At 48.2% G+C, this 12,500-nt stretch overlaps 1 protein-coding gene, 1 long non-coding RNA gene, 1 other non-coding gene and 1 pseudogene across 3 annotated transcripts in view; 2 read left to right on the top strand and 2 right to left on the bottom strand.

Moving 5' to 3' along the window:
- Positions 1-2,385, top strand: part of LOC118235970 — a 21,918-nt pseudogene extending 19,533 nt beyond the window's left edge.
- LOC118235971 overlaps positions 1-12,500 on the bottom strand; it is a 44,246-nt gene that overhangs the window by 14,743 nt on the left and 17,003 nt on the right. The window lies entirely within an intron of this gene.
- trnaq-uug lies at positions 779-851 on the bottom strand. Its single transcript has one exon. It is a non-coding gene; the product is annotated as a tRNA-Gln (tRNA).
- Positions 8,851-12,500, top strand: part of LOC118235969 (sodium/potassium-transporting ATPase subunit beta-2-like) — a 14,874-nt gene continuing 11,224 nt past the window's right edge. Inside the window, exon 1 of the mRNA XM_035433897.1 lies at positions 8,851-9,189. Coding sequence (XP_035289788.1) covers positions 9,084-9,189 — 106 coding nt within the window. The 5' untranslated portion in view covers positions 8,851-9,083. The remainder of the gene's footprint in view (positions 9,190-12,500) is intronic.

The following is a 12,500-nucleotide window of genomic DNA, read 5'->3' as shown; positions in this document are numbered from 1 at the left end:
AATAGCTAACATCTTTCTCCTTCCCTTTCTATCTCCCTTTCTCTCTCTCTCTCTCTCTCTCTCCCTCTTCCTTTCCCTCTCTCTCTCTCTCTCTCCCTCTCCCTCCATCCCTCTCTTTCTGTGGCTCTCCCTTTCCATTTCCCTCTCTCTCTCTGTCTCTGTCGCTCTCTCTCTCTCTCTCCCTTTCCCTCTCCATCCCTCTCTCTCCCTCTCCCTCCATCTCTCTCTTTCTGTGGCTCTCCCTTTCCATTTCCCTCTCTCTCTCTGTCTCTGTCGCTCTCTCTCTCCATCTCCCCCCCTCTCCATCCCTCTCTCTCCCTCTCCCTCTCTCCCTCCCTCTCCCGGAGCAGGGGAAGACAGCCGGGTGTGGAATGGCAGCACAGACGCCCTCTCCTGGCCAGAGAGGGAGGAGCAGGGCTTGGCCGGTCATTCAGGCATCCCTGTGCGCTGTGGCAGGGGGGGAGGAGGAGGAGGAGGAGGAGGAGGAGGCGGGGAGGGCGGGGCTGGGGGCGGGGCCAGCTCTGTGGCTGGACGGATCCTGGCCAGGTCTGGACTCCCACTACCCTGTCAAGCCTTCCCAGCATTCCCTCAAAATGGAGGTGAGGAAACTTACTGTGTATTTACTAGTGAGCTAACTGTACCTCTATGGTGTCTCACACTCAATACTGTAGAAGGGTTTTCTATTGGGGCTGGGATGTATGGGATAGTGAGGAGAGGATATGGCAGAGGGGGAAATCTCCAGGAGAGCACTCAGACATTCATTAAGAAGGCACTGGAACGACCACAAAGGGACTCGAACCCTCAATCTTCTAATCCAAAGTCAGACGCCTTATCCGTTCGGCCACGCGGTCACCCACAGGTGGTCTTGCCTCACACCTACTACAGTGTCATGCTCAATATGATCTCACGTGTGCGTGTGTGCGTGGGCGTGTGTCTGTGTCTGTGCGTGTGTGTGTGTGTGTGTGCGTGGGCGTGTCTGTGTCTGTGCGTGTGCGTGTGCGTGTGTGTGTGTCTGTGTTACAGAGCCGGGGGTGAAGCAGGGTGGTTTTGTGCACAGACAATGCAGCCTGCCCCCTGGGGGACTGATGACCCAGGTAAGCCCCCCCCATTTAAGAGAGTGAGAGAGAGGGAGAGAAGGGGAGAGAGAGAGGTAGAACTACAAAGAGAGAGTGAGAGAAAGACAGATTGTGAGAGGGAGAGAGACCCCCAGTTTGGAAGACCCTGGCAGTGCCACACCATAGAGCCTCTGCCTAACTGACCCCTCTGCTGTACACTGCCATCTGCTGGCTGTTGGTAGGATTTACACTACTGTTATTCAGCAAAATATTTGGCTGTTATAAGGACAACAGTCATGTTGTGTGTAAACAGACTCAGCACGGAGTCACCACAAATTTATCCATATAGGAGACCCATGTCTCTCTCTCTCTCTCCATCTCCATGTATATATATCTTTCTATCTCTGTCTCTTAGTGACTCCCTCTCTCTTTCACTCCACCTATCAGCCACCTGGGACCCCGCCCTTGCCCCACCCACAGCAGCAGCAGCACCTGCAGCAGCACTACCACCACCTGGCTCAGCTGGTGCAGGCGCAGGCGCAGTTCCAGCCTCCGGCCAGCGGGGGCGCCACCCTCTCGCAGGGCCAGCGGGACGGCAAGCTGCAGGAGGTGATCGAGAGGAAGCGCTGCCTGTGCCGCGAGATCAAGGCCCACCGGCGGCCGGACAGGAGCCTGTGCAAGCAGGACAGCATGCCCGTCCTGCCCAGCTGGAGACGGACCCCCGAGGCCAGCAGGGCCGCCCCCCCAAACCCGCAGGCCCAGCAGGCCGTCCTGTGGGACACTGCCATCTGAAGATGGCCGCCGGGGTTAGCGGGGTTTTCACCTTGCTTTTGTGGGCGGGGTTTGGCGCTCGGATTTTTGGAGAACGGCTCTTCAGACCAATCAGACGGACGGATGGTAACCGTGGGAGACGGCTGCCCGGGCGTTTGAGAGGATGGTCGGAACTTAGTGGCATTAAAGGGGGGACACTGCCCCGATGACCTTTAACCTTTAACCTTTCAACTTTAACCTTTCACGTTCGACCTGCTATACTCCAGACAGCATGGAAGCTGGGAGAGGGACAGCAATGGCGAAGGAGAGAGAAGGAAAGGGATGGGCAATGAGGGAACACACAAACACACACACTATCTCTGTCTCACACACACACACACACACACACACACACACACTATCTCTGCCTCACACACACACACACACACTCAGAACACACACGGAATGCTGAGAGATGACCTTTTGGGAGAATGCAACGCTACAGATTGAGCTGAGGAGGAGGAGGTGAAGGAGGAAGAGGGCTCTGGAGAAGAGTTTTCTAATAAATTCTTTCTTTTTTATCCCCACTGCCTGGAGCAGCATCCGTTACCCCCACCGTACCCCATTATCCCCACTGTACCCCATTATCCCCCGGCTGTACCCCATGATCCTCACTGTACCCCACTGTTGCCTAGTGTACACCATTATCCCCACAGAACCCCATTACCCCCCACTGTACCCCATTACCCCCCGGCTGTACCCCATTACCCTCACTGTACCCCATTACCCTCACAGTCTTTTCTGTAGCACAGGCAGGTTAATATAAAATGGAAAAGCTGAGAAAAGGAACACACACACACACTCTCTCTCTCTCACACACACACACACACACACACACACTCTCTCTCTCACACACACACACACAATAGTCTTCTGTAATTGAGAAGGGAAGCATTACTCTGGTTAGCTTATGGAGCTGAAAGTGTTTGTCATAACTGTAATTCTCCTGCCTGCACTCCCCCCCCCCCCCCCCCCCCCCGTAATCAGCTCAGCCCCCCCGATGGCAGCTGGGAGTCAGTCAGGAACTCTGATACTCTCATGTTTCACTGGCAGGCGGGTCTATGACTCAGACAGGGAAGGTGACAGAGAGGGTGGGGGGGGGGGGGGGGGATGGTCATGTGATCAGAGCGGCACAGACATGAGGATTAAAAAGAGATGGAGGGATGGGAGGTGAAGATGAACGGAGAGAAAAGGAGGGAACGGTCTTTGTAGGAGTGATTCTGCTTTTTGCTCATTTGGTTTCTCTGTCAGTGTGGGCGTTAGCATGTGACTGTGGCCTGTGCCACACCCCCCTGTGAGGGGAAAGACGAAACGCCCCCTGTCCGTTTCGCCCCCATTCGGCTCCTCCACCGAAACGTTACGGTCCCGTCGCGGGGCCCTCTCCCGTGCGCGGGCCGGGGGGGCGGGACCCTCTCCCGTGCGCGGGCCGGGGGGGCGGGACCCTCTCCCGTGCGCGGGCCGGGGGGGCGGGACCCTCTCCCGTGCGCGGGCCGGGGGGGGCGGGACCCTCTCCCGTGCGCGGGCCGGAGGGGCGAGTTTGGGCCTCACAGGGGCGAAAGGGCTCGAGATACGCACTGGATATGAGGACAGACACAGACTCGCTCTGCGGCCTCTTCTGTCCTGCTTTTGTTATTGTGTTTAACAGGGTAAAAAAAAGGGTCAGTTTGGGCAGGACACGTGTGTAGCAGGCTTTAAAAACGCACAGAATCGGGACAGAGCGTCCCCCTAGCTGAGCGGCATGTGCCCAGTAAAACGTTCACTCTCTCACAGTCCATATGGTCCCCATTAACATATTGTAACAAAAGATGTTCTCAAATACAAGGAAAAAAATAACAGATTTCAGATAGAGCACGGACACTGTGTTTTGCCCCTGCTGATGCCCAGTGTTTCTCCAACGTTGGTGTTGTGTTGCTGGGACGTTCTGAGAACGTTACGGTCCTGGCCGTAGCCTCGCGTACGGCTGGGCTGCAGGAGAGCAGGGTCACGCGCAACTCGCGGTTTAAAATTAGCCAATCACAGCAGCACACTTGACGAGGCCTGTTTTTTTTCTTCTTCTCCACACCAATCACGGACGCGCGTTTTTAGGTTTGACGCGCGCACGCTGGCCTTCCGCTGATGTCTGCGGTCCTGCGTGGGCGGCCTCCAGCGGGACGTTAGCCCGCGTCCGTGATGCCCGCGCGATCTGAGCATGTGCAGCCCAGCACAAAGCATATCACACACCCCTCAGACTGCTGGACCAGCCCTTTCCAAAAATATGAAACAACAAAAAGTACAATAAATATATTTTAAACTGTATACATCAAAATATATACCACTACATTAAAGATATCATATATTAATAAATCATCACCAAGTTCGCCGTTGTAATATATGCACATATGTAAACCTAGCATAAATTTTAATTGATATTGTTAAGCATTGTTATAATACCAGTACTTGTCTACATTCTGTATTTGGCTAACAGACCACAGAGCATCTAAGACACACAAACTACCCAAATACCAACCAGGGACGCACAACAGCGCTGTCACACACACACACACACACACACACCACACACACACGCACACACACACACAAACCGCAATGGTCCCTTTAAAGATTATTGCTATGATTTAGTCTTTTTCTACATATGTATTTATTTATTTATGAACAAATGAATCTACGTGCCATTATTGTTTTTGACATTTTTTAAAAAGTACTTTGCTGCTACCTTGAACTATGACTATTGTTTATGAAACTAAAACTTCATATATCATGGGTATTATATGATTATTATTCCCATCATTATTATAATTATTAGCTCTATTTCTAAGAACAAGTGGATTTGTACTAACTGTTGATAGGCATACACTTCAGTATCTGCTGTAAGGAACTTGGGTGTTTACGGGGTTTTATTACTGCGTGCTGATTTCTAGCTGGGATGAGGTTTTTGAATTTTCCTGGTTATAAGATGACTGCTGTCACTCTGTTATGTATTCTGGTTTAACGCACGGCGGTCCAAAAAGTGTATCTGTGATGTTGTGCCAACGTTTGGGTACGTAAAACAGTGGTGTAGATACTTTTTTCCTTGTTCGTAGCTGATCTCGGATCAGTGTAAGAATCCTGCATTAGGTAGTTTGGGTGGGGACGGCGGGGGTTGACTGGCTGATCTCAGATCAGTGTCACACGCATGCCGTGCTTTAAGACTGTGCTGACTCGGTGCACTGATCCCGTTTCTCACTGGTCTTCTTGTCTCTAAAACTCAAAGCAGATGATGACGCCTAAAACACTAAGCAAACTGTTCAAGGTTCAGTCCTTCGGTCTCAACTTTCTCATTAATATATCAAAAATGAGATTATAGAGCCTTAAAAAAATTAATCATGTGCATTGTTATTATCTAGCTTTTTTTTTTTGCATTTCTATTTTGAACTACATTGTGGCAGAAGTAGTACACCTTTTACCCCTGGGGTGCACAACTCCGGTCCTGGAGGGGGAGTCTGGGTGCTGGTTTTTGCTCCAACCAATAGCCTGAGGTTTAGTTCCCTGACAGCTCTGTGAACTACGCTGGCTCACTCCCCTGCTTGAGCACAGTAAACTCTGTTAGATACACTCGCAGTCCTGTAGCTGGTGCTTATGCGAATTTCAGATCAAAATATGATTGAGCTGATTAAGTAATTAAATGCAGAAGTTGGCACTCCTGACACGGCTGGGCCCTTGTTACACAAGCCTGCTTGAGCCGCTTGCGTAATGGTAATTAGTTGGCCAGTGCTGCCCCCTGCTGGCTGAAGCTGGTAATAAGGTTCAGGTTTGTGTGTTATTATCCCTGCCTAAAACAGGACCTCCAGGACTGGAGTTTGAGACCACCGGCACAGAACGCCCCCAATATTGCAGCCTTTTGTTCTAGACCAGCACCGATCACCTGCTGGTCTAGAACAACAGGACTGCTATTGGCTGATTATTTTAGTCAGGTGTTGTAGCGCCTGCACCAGCACATTGCTAATAAGGGTTTGCTTAATATCTGTTGAAGTAGGAAAACCAGGTAGGAAGCACATCAACATCTGAACTGTTATTGAGAGGTGATTTATTAACTAGAAGTGAATTTATGAGTCATTAGTTCAGTGAACTAACCCCTCACTCCCTCCCCCCTCCCCCCCCCCCCCCCCCCCCCCCCCCCCCCCCCAAAAAAAAAAAATGACATAATGTATCTACAAAATATTGGGGAGATAGGCAGCGTTTCAAAAGAACCATGTTCACGCCAAAAATGTCTATGTGACATCATGGCTGGTGTAGAGGCGAGTTTGCGCTGTATTTAACGTGGAGAACACGCTCAGACCTGGAGACTGTTAGCAGCTGAACCCAATCGCCTTTTACAGTTTGTATCTGTTCTTAAAAAAACAACAAAAAAAAAAACAATGAAAAAAAAAACGAGTTTCATCCGTCTCTGGTTTTCATAAACCAAACAGGAAAACGGCGGAGAAACGGCCAGTGGACACATGCAGGGTTGTCTGGAGCTTGTTATGATTCAAATAAGCACAAACACCGTTGTTTATATCCTCTTTGTCACATAAGAAAAAGTTAAAAGCGAAAACTCGACGGCTTGTTTGCCGTTTCCTGTGTTTGAATCGATACGTAGATGGTGTTGTGGGATACTTTTGAGCCCAGATACAGTGCTCAGTGAAACTGTATTATGATTTTAGTGGAGGAGGGGGGAGTTGGCTGTTTTTATATGGAAGACTAATTTGAAAGGAGAAATGGTGTCTGGAGTTATATTTTGTACTGAAGCTGTGGAGAGAAAGGGTTAAAACCTGTGAAGACTACGTTTAAACTGTCATGATTATCTGACACTGGTTTGTGTTTAGTTTTTCACACAGTGTAAAAACAGGGGGGACAACATGACATCTGATTATGAAAGAAGAAGTTGGCTAACCACATTTGTATAGGCCTGCTCCTGGAGATCTACTGTCCTGTAGGTTTTCACTCCAACCGTAACAAAGTACACCTCATTCAACAGCTAAAGATCTCATTGAGCTGCTAATTAGTAGGGTCAGGTGTGCCACATTAGGGTGGAAATGAAAGCCTACAGGATGGTAGATCTGCAGGAATAGGGTTGGGCAGCCCTGGTCTATAGCATTCTAGTCTGATTAATTTTGAGTTCTACATCGTAGACCTACAGAACCTCTCCCCAAGCATGTCAGTTAGCATGCAGTGTGTCTGAATGTACAGAAACACACACAAGTCACGCAGGCTGAGGTGCAGTGTGAACAATCGGGCAAAAACAGATGGGATTTGAAAAGAATGAATGCTGTGTCAGATATGTGACAGTCAGTGGGCAATAAGAGGATTTGTAATTGTACTGTGTATGTGTTTAATTACTGACACAGAGATGTAACTGACAATCTTATTGAGCGAAAAAGGATATGTACAAATTAATACAAATTACTATTAAAAAGTTATAATGATTATAATAATGAAAATAATAATACTATAAAGATGTAATAAATGAATAATAATTAATTTGACAAAAAAGGTCATTATATTGTTAAATTATTAATAAACTGCTGTATAAAAAATCATTTTGTATATTCTGTGCACAACCTATTAAAGATTTAAACTGTTTGAAACTCCTCTCCTGTCAGAGAAATAATTTTTCATTTCCGCTGTATTTATTTATTGATTTTACAACCACAAAATCAGCCTATTATATTTAAGATAGTCTATACAGAGCTTGTATCTGTTGGTCTGGAAGATATTTAAAAAATTACATTATTCCTCCTTAAAAATACTGATGTTGATGTTGCATTCAGTATAATTTCTAAATCAATATTATGAAATGTTTGTGATCAAGACAACCGCACGCAGGGTCTCAATTGGCCCATGATGAAAGGCAAAATCTGACCAGCAGAGGGAGCCATAGACAAGGGTTTCCCCTAAGGCTGATTCACAGTACTTGAGCATCTGTGTGAAGAAGGGGCAGAGGGAGAGAGAGAGCGTGTGTGGGTGGGGGAGGGGGTGGGGGGGGAGAGAGAGAGAGAGAGAGAGAGAGATCTCACACTGCTCAGACTGGTGGCAGAGCCGATTTAACCCTTGAGGTGCCACACAGCAGATGCTGCACAGGCACCATGATCCCAGCGCTGGTAAAAATATGTGCAGTTGTTGAGCAGGCCACTGGCGTTCTGTAACTCTGCTCCAATGCAGGCCACTGGCCACCGCCACCCCCACCCGCCATCCCCCACCCCCACCCCCACCCGCCATCCCCCACCCGCCACCCCCACCCGCCCAACCCCACCCGCCATCCGCCCACCCGCCATCCCCCACCCCCACCCCCACCCGCCATCCGCACACCCCCACCCGCCATCCCCCACCCGCCATCCGCCCACCCCCACCCGCCATTTTGGATTCTGCTAACAACTGATCCTGCTCTCCACTGCCTCACCTCCACCTGCCTTTCTGGTCTGTGATTAGGTTGATGCTTATATAAAAGAGAGGAGAGAGTGGTTAACATCTTGCAAGCAGAACGTGCTCTGCCTGAAACTTCAGCAGAACACGTGTTGACTATTCCGGAAATATATATATAAATTAACTAAAAACAGACTGGAAACATGGGTTGGGTGAGCTGTGAGCGCAAAACAGGAAGAGTGTTGACAAAAGAAATTACCCTGGGCTCTGGGACGCTCGCGCTCCAGCGGGATAGCCCAGCACGCGACCGTCCTCGGAAAGCACGAGCGTGTCGGAGGTATCTCTGCAACCGCGCCCCCACTCGCCAGCCGGCCTGTCACTCGCGGGACAGGTGAAGGGGGGCCGTGGTGTTCACCTACGTGGGAGGCGGGAGGGGGCGGGTGGATGGATGGGGCCCCGCGCCGTTACTGAAGAGGAGAAGAAAGCGGCTTGCATGTACACGCCTTCGGAGGAGGGGGAACAAGGGGGAGGTCTGTTTCAAAAGCCAATGAGAAGTTTTAACGCGCTATAACTTCATCTGCATTTGTTATCCAAACTCCGCGGCAGCCCGACTTCGTTAGAGCAATGTACCGACCGGCAATCCAGCAATTAGTTTAAATGACATAACACATATCAAGAGGCGCCATAAACGCATTACCATTCATATATTGAATACAGCCAGTCAGAACACACCTGCCGGATTACGCGTTTACAAAGAAGTCTACACTAAATCTGAAAAAAGAAAAATAATAGTGTTTCTCTTCAAAAGACCAAAGACAGACGTTACATAATAATACAAATATGGCCAAGGATAAGAAGTCTTGCGGAGACGTCATTGACGAGTGGCAAGAGTTCGTGTGGAATTCACGGACGCATGAGTTTCTGGGCAGGACGGCGAGCAGCTGGGGTGAGTCTCACGGCGGTCTCCCGTCGCCCGCGCGACAGAAGGGTACCACCAGCCTCCGGAGATGGCTCACGCCGTCGCCTTGTGTTAAACGTGTTTACAACGATTGGTAACGAAACCATAGTACACCGCACGACCGTTATGTCATTCGCCTTCCATTACTTCTTGTGCGCGTGTGTAATTGTTTCCTTTGTTTATATTCCATTTTTTAAATTTGACTTCAGACAAGCAACCCCTTTGTTCACCGGATGTGCACATTTATGGGTCAAGAGAGTTTAGTTCTTTTTCCACCCCTTGGCTGTTAAGCGGATAGTTCTGGATTGCCTACGTTTTGCGCTTTGGATTGTTGCGAAATTGTATTTACGTCCCCCATATGTCCAGAACAGGCTGTGAAAAAAGTGATGAACTGAGTGAGCATTTGGAAAGCCTGGGTTTGCAGTAGCCTACGGCTACAATTTACAGAGTCTGGAAATGGAGTTAACCGGGCTTTGACGTTTTGACCGCTTAATTGCTTTTATTTATGTTTTATTCTAGAGCTCCCTGCGCATTATTATTAGCAGATGCCTACCTATTATTATTGTGAAAGGGCACAATGTCCTTCTGCGTTTAAAAGTGCAAACCACAGGCCTCTTAATAGGTGGCTAATGAGGATTATCTGTCGCGTGCCTGCTGAAGCACTGTGCCATCAGGCGATAAAATAGCCAATATAGCAGCAGCAGATATCAACCATTTAATATTCATTGCAGGGAAACCGAATCCCTCCTACACAATTGCGTTCGGCATGTTATCACAACGAGAGTCGCCTGCAATGTCTGTCCAGTGGACACACTCGCAAAAGTGTCATAATTTTGCTGAAATTCTTAACACTTCAACTGCATTTCCTCGTTTATAACACATATTTTACACTAAAATACAGTCGCTATATATTATCTCCAGAACGGGGTCGGAAAGAGACACGTGGTTCTATTAAATCACCGGTACAGCCTGGTGTACCGGTGAAATAAATCACTCCACCCCACCATTGTAATTCCGTGTCTTTTTAAACGACGATGACGAGCGTTAATCTGAGGAAAGCCGACGGGGGAGTTCTATTTCCAGCGCGCGCTCTTTCTCTTTCCTTCTCTCGGATTTTTGTGTCATTCAATCCGGGATTTAATCTCAGTGTGTAACGACTCGGTGTGTATATCATCTGGGCGCGAACCGCACTATCAAAGACCAGACAAAGTTTATACACTTTGATTTCCGCCTGTTCTATTCATAGACCGCAGTCTTAATTTAATCTTGATTCCTCCTGTCCTTCTACTCGTCTCAATCTTCTTAACTCTTCCTTCCACACATCTACTCCACCCCCTCTCGCACCCCCTCTCGCTCTTTCTCTCTGAATGACTGCGTGACTGTTTCTGTAAAGCAAGCGCGGTCCCAATAAATCGTTTTTTTTTTGGCGTGTGTATAATTTCGATTTCGGTATGCTTTACCTTGTTGTATAGACTTATGGTATGGTGCGCGTTTTTGAATGTGTGTGTGCGTATGTGTGTGTGTGTGTGCATTTAACGGGGCACTATAAAGGGGAAACAAAATTATGAAACATAATTATAATACACTGTATATTATGTAATACATACTGACAGTAAAGAAATCTGATATCTGTTAAATATACCAAACTGCACTAACAGTCACCTGCTAGGACCCCCACTGCACCAAGCCACAGCCTATGAAACAAACTCAATCCGAACATTTAACAATAAACGATTATGAAAGCCAGATCTATCCCAGAATGCTGCTGGTTTCCTGTGAGGAAGAGGAGCAGGGGGACACATAGGTCCTGGTCAGCTCTCCTCCCTCGTTAAGCCCGGCTCATTAAAGCCCGTTAATTTGGCTATTCCTGTTCCGCAGCGCGAGCGGGGGGGGGCGGGGTTTGGGGTATTTATACCTGTTCTGTGAACTCGTCTCATCCCAATTAGCGGGGTTTAATGACGACCCCATACAGCCTGGCTCGCGGTCAGAGAACACTGAGCGCCTGAAAGCGCTGCTCAGGCTACGCTTTAACAGAAGGACCTTTTCTCCCGTTCTAATCAGCGCGCTCAGAAAGACAGTCTTATATATCTTATATGCGCTTTTACTTGATTACGTGCTTGTTCATTGTCAGATGCTGATTGGCTGAAAGCCGCCTGTTGCATCCCGCTGACCTGAGCGACGCACGCAGTAACTCTTCCCAGTGTTTTCCCGCTAGCGTGTGCTGGTGTCCCCCTGATTCAGCGCTGGGGCAACAGGCTCGAGAGGAGAGGTGAAAAGCAGTGTTCCTTTAGAGGGGTCACAGCCCAGCTGACCCCTGACCCCTCAGTCTGCTGACGTTGATAAAATAGTGCGAACAGATTATCCCGGTTGCCTGAGAGTACAGATGGGCTCTTATGCAAGAACTGAACCTAGTCTGTGAGTGTGTGTGCGTGTGAGTAATTACAGTGTGTATATGACATAACTTGTGTTTGTGTGTAATAATGTATTTGTACTGTGCATGTGTGGGTTATTGTGTGTGTGCGTGTTTGTGTGTATGTGAAAATACATGTGTATACACGAAATGTATGTGTATATAATTACTGTGTATGTGCGTGTGCGTGTGTGTGTGTGTGCGCGTTTGAGTGCAATTACTTTGTGAGTGTATGTGTGTGTAACTGTCAGATAAATTGGGCAGAGCTGCCATAACAGCCTCTATGTTCCCGACCAAGAAAATAATAAAATTCTACTGAACAAATCATATTTAGAGAGATGTATGTTCATACAGGATTAGTGTTGTATAAGCACCGCTGATTCTGAGTGAGAACCAGAAGGTGATTCGGGCAGGAATTTTTACTCTCCTGATCAGTAAAAATTGTAGACATGGGTGATTTATACAGGATTCAAATAATGAGAGTAATTGGTGATAAATATAATTACAGGACCTCCTGGGGTAAAACTAGGCTCGTGCGAACAGGCCTTTTGTGTGCGTAATTAGTGTGTGTGTAATTACTGTGTGCTTGTGTCTGCAATGTGTGTTTGTATAATTACTGTGTGTTTGCTTGTTGTGCGTAATTGCTGTGTGATATTCAAAGCTATCCATAACATTTGAGATCCTGGACTCCTGATTGGGTGGCATTCTGATTGGATGGCATTGGCTCACAGGCGTTTACGAGGACACAGTTGCCAGGCAGCAGTTTGCTTTGAGAGACTAACCCAGCACTGCACCAGCACATACCTGTACAGTACAGAGACTAACCCAGCACTGCACACAGCACGTACCTGTACAGTACAGAGACTAACCCAGCACTGCACACAGCACG

The sequence above is a fragment of the Anguilla anguilla genome, chromosome 9 (assembly GCF_013347855.1).
Source record: "Anguilla anguilla isolate fAngAng1 chromosome 9, fAngAng1.pri, whole genome shotgun sequence".
Lineage (NCBI taxonomy): Eukaryota > Metazoa > Chordata > Actinopteri > Anguilliformes > Anguillidae > Anguilla > Anguilla anguilla.
The sequence above is the reverse complement of the archived record's forward strand: the minus strand, read 5'-3'. Positions and strand labels throughout refer to the sequence as shown.